At 42.5% G+C, this 3,245-nt stretch overlaps 2 protein-coding genes across 2 annotated transcripts; both read left to right on the top strand.

Annotated features, from left to right (window-relative positions):
- The first annotated feature begins 947 nt into the window (after window positions 1–947).
- On the top strand, window positions 948–1,943 carry LOC115560918 (histone H1). Its single transcript, XM_030380581.1, has one exon. The coding sequence runs from the start codon at window positions 1,084–1,086 to the stop codon at window positions 1,687–1,689; it is 606 nt and encodes a 201-aa protein (XP_030236441.1). The 5' UTR covers window positions 948–1,083; the 3' UTR covers window positions 1,690–1,943.
- Window positions 1,944–2,593: 650 nt separating this feature from the next.
- On the top strand, window positions 2,594–3,073 carry LOC115560923 (histone H3). The gene has a single exon (XM_030380596.1). The coding sequence runs from the start codon at window positions 2,616–2,618 to the stop codon at window positions 3,024–3,026; it is 411 nt and encodes a 136-aa protein (XP_030236456.1). The 5' UTR covers window positions 2,594–2,615; the 3' UTR covers window positions 3,027–3,073.
- Window positions 3,074–3,245: the final 172 nt, after the last annotated feature.

Here is a 3,245-nt window from a genome sequence, read left to right as displayed (position 1 = left end):
CCATCCAATATGTAAACATTCTAACGTGCTTGAAACTCTTATTATTAATATTGTGTCAGATTCCGATTATTAAACATTCCATTGTTATCATTGAGAATTGCGGCCTATTTTGGCATTAGTCTAAAAAACTGATGAGACGACGATAACTGTTCCCACCAATGAAACCTATTCATTTTTATTGTTCAGAACTGAAAAAATAAGTGTTTTAACCGTTTCAATACCCTTCATTAATTCTAATTAATAATTTAATGTTTCATTCTAGTTCACAATCTGAAAGTACAAATGGAAATTAATGTTATGCACTTGTATTGAACCAATTCCAACCGTATAGCCTACATCTTGGTGTAAGACGCCTACATTATGTGTTCATCAACATAATCAACATCAACAGATACTATTTAACTACAGTTGAGTAGTCATCTGATTCCATGTATTACAGATGATCAGTTACAATGGAGAAGAAAAAAAGAACAAACCACAATGTGTAACATTATATTAAATCAAACACATTTGATGAATAACATAAATGCTCTATGTACAATCCATTCATCTAAATTATCTTGCTGATGCAGGCGAGCCTCTAAAACCCTTGTGTTAGTAGCCACAAAATACGTCGATTTTAAACTTAACTACAGACACCAGGACATAATCCTCACATCCAACGGTTAGTGTGATTTGTCAATAAAAAGGCACGATTCCTATTATTAAAGTCTTCAGGTAGGCTATAATTAAAAACAATCTCAAACAAACGTAAGTGAGATCATAACCATGTTCAGTTGCATTGTTAGCGTTTTTATAAATATTCTCGACACTGATGGTACATTGAACTAGGTACGGTACAAATGTTATGTTTCTTATTGTAGTTGTTTGACTAGGCGCGTCAAATATTGCCATTGTGTATGAATTAAATCAGGATAAAATGATGGAGGAAACACAAACCAGGCGAACTTTCTTGCCAACAGAGAAACGCTTCACCAGTTGAGTCTCTACGGTTCTCACTCTGTGTATAAGGACAGCCCACTGGCGCCCATGAGCACAAATCTTTCATTGTAGGCTACTCTTGTTTCAGAACAACTCGTAAAGATGGTTGAAGTCGTACCTGCTGCTCCCGCTGCTGCCGCCGCTGCTCCGGCCAAAGCAGCAAAGAAGAAGACCGCGGTGAAGGCAAAGAATGCCGGACCAAGTGTCAGCGAATTGATCGTCAAAACCGTGTCTGCCTCCAAGGAGCGTAGCGGGGTTACTGTGCCATCGATGAAGAAAGCCCTGGCTGCCGATGGCTACAACGTTGAGAAAAACAACTCACGCGTCAACACCACCATCAAAGCTCTGGTTCTTAAGGGAACTTTGATTCAGGTGAAGGGCGCCGGAGCTTCTGGGTCTTTTAAGATCAACAAGGAGGTTAAGGCGAAGAAGCCAGCGGTCAAGAAGGCAGCTGCCCCTAAAGCCAAGAAGCCCGCAGTCAAGAAACCCGCCGCTGCCAAGAAGACTACCCCAAAGAAGGTCAAGAAAACCGCTGTCAAGAAAGCTACCCCGAAGAAGGTTAAGAAGCCCGTCGCGGCCAAGAAGGTGGCGCCCAAGAAAGTTGTCAAGAGTCCCAAGAAAGCGGCTAAGCCCGTTGCTAAGAAGACCCCGGTGAAGAAGGCAACCAAGCCCAAAACAGTAAAGAAGGCAGCCCCAAAGAAGAAGTAAATTCTCCTTGATCTCTGCACACCACAAAGGCTCTTTTAAGAGCCAAACACATATCTTAAGGAGACCATGTTCCTTAATTGTGTGTCATAATAGGGATAACATTTTCATAACGGCATAAACGGTATGCTTTTTTGCCAGTAAACTCGTACATTTTATCTGTAGGCTATATTCTGCTGTAATATAAAATGAGATCCATAGCACATCATTGAGTTTGAGATCTAGGGTACGTGGGCTTTATATATTTAAGGTTCAGTCAGCTGCAAGACAGTTTCCTCATGGATTCTGGTTTGACAATAAACGTACAAAAAATATCCAAGGCCATGAACGGTTGCAAAAAACCCGGGGAATGTCGCCACATGCAAACGTTTCCATCTGAAAGCAGATTTAGATGTGTTGTTTGGTCTTTTCAGTGGTTATGCTTCTGTGTGTATGTGGTTGGGCTTCTGATTTAGAAATATTTTTTTTCTTCCTATACAAACTCAAAAGATAGATGGACAAAATATACAGAGGAATTCACAATATTAATAATATAAAATGTATTTTACAAATACATTTGTAAAATGAGCTTTGCAATTCGCAAGGCTCATTGTATGTAAACTAGGTCTCCAGTTAGTGTTTTATTTTTTTATATATATATAACAGCACATGGTTACTATGTAGGCTATATTTTAAAATAATTAAAATATGAAGCATTGGGAATAGAATGCTGTTGGAGATGTAAATATGCATAGTTTAGGGACACACACGTTGAGCCGACGGCGCTAAATGAAATGGGCGGGATCCAATGCGCGGGCGGGACTCTGGAGAATTTTCTCTTGCAGCCGGTTCAAAATGACCAATCAGCGTATGGCAAATCTCCGCGACCGGATATATAAACTCGGGTCAACCCGTTGCTTTTACGCTCACATTGAATACCCACTGCAGAAATGGCGAGAACCAAGCAAACAGCACGTAAGTCTACCGGTGGGAAAGCACCAAGGAAGCAGCTCGCAACCAAGGCTGCACGTAAGAGTGCCCCGGCCACCGGTGGCGTGAAGAAGCCCCATCGTTACAGGCCCGGTACAGTAGCGCTGAGAGAGATCCGTCGTTATCAGAAATCCACCGAGCTGCTGATCCGCAAGCTGCCCTTCCAGCGCCTGGTGAGGGAGATCGCCCAGGACTTCAAGACCGACCTCCGCTTCCAGAGCTCCGCTGTTATGGCTCTTCAGGAGGCAAGTGAGGCTTATTTGGTTGGTCTTTTCGAGGATACCAACTTGTGCGCCATCCACGCAAAGAGGGTGACCATCATGCCCAAAGACATCCAGCTAGCCCGCCGTATCCGTGGTGAACGCGCTTAAATCGCACTGCTGTGCCTACACCCCAAACGGCTCTTTTAAGAGCCACCTACAAATCTTAAGAACATTCCTTGTACATTTTCTCCCGTCAAAGCTAATATAGCTGACGACAGGTTGAAATGTTTTCGTAGGACTGGCTTACATTCGAGCACCTCAAACTTGATGCACAAAGGAATTGGCAGAGCAATAACGGGCTTTCTGCCGTTCCTTAGACCATAATAT

The sequence above is a fragment of the Gadus morhua genome, chromosome 2 (genome assembly GCF_902167405.1).
Source record: "Gadus morhua chromosome 2, gadMor3.0, whole genome shotgun sequence".
Lineage (NCBI taxonomy): Eukaryota > Metazoa > Chordata > Actinopteri > Gadiformes > Gadidae > Gadus > Gadus morhua.
The sequence above is the reverse complement of the archived record's forward strand: the minus strand, read 5'-3'. Positions and strand labels throughout refer to the sequence as shown.

Excerpts from the sequence above, each read along its gene's own strand:
- LOC115560918 (XM_030380581.1), top strand. The coding sequence starts at position 1,084 with ATGGTTGAAGTCGTACCTGCTGCTCCCGCTGCTGCCGCCGCTGCTCCG.
- LOC115560923 (XM_030380596.1), top strand. The coding sequence starts at position 2,616 with ATGGCGAGAACCAAGCAAACAGCACGTAAGTCTACCGGTGGGAAAGCA.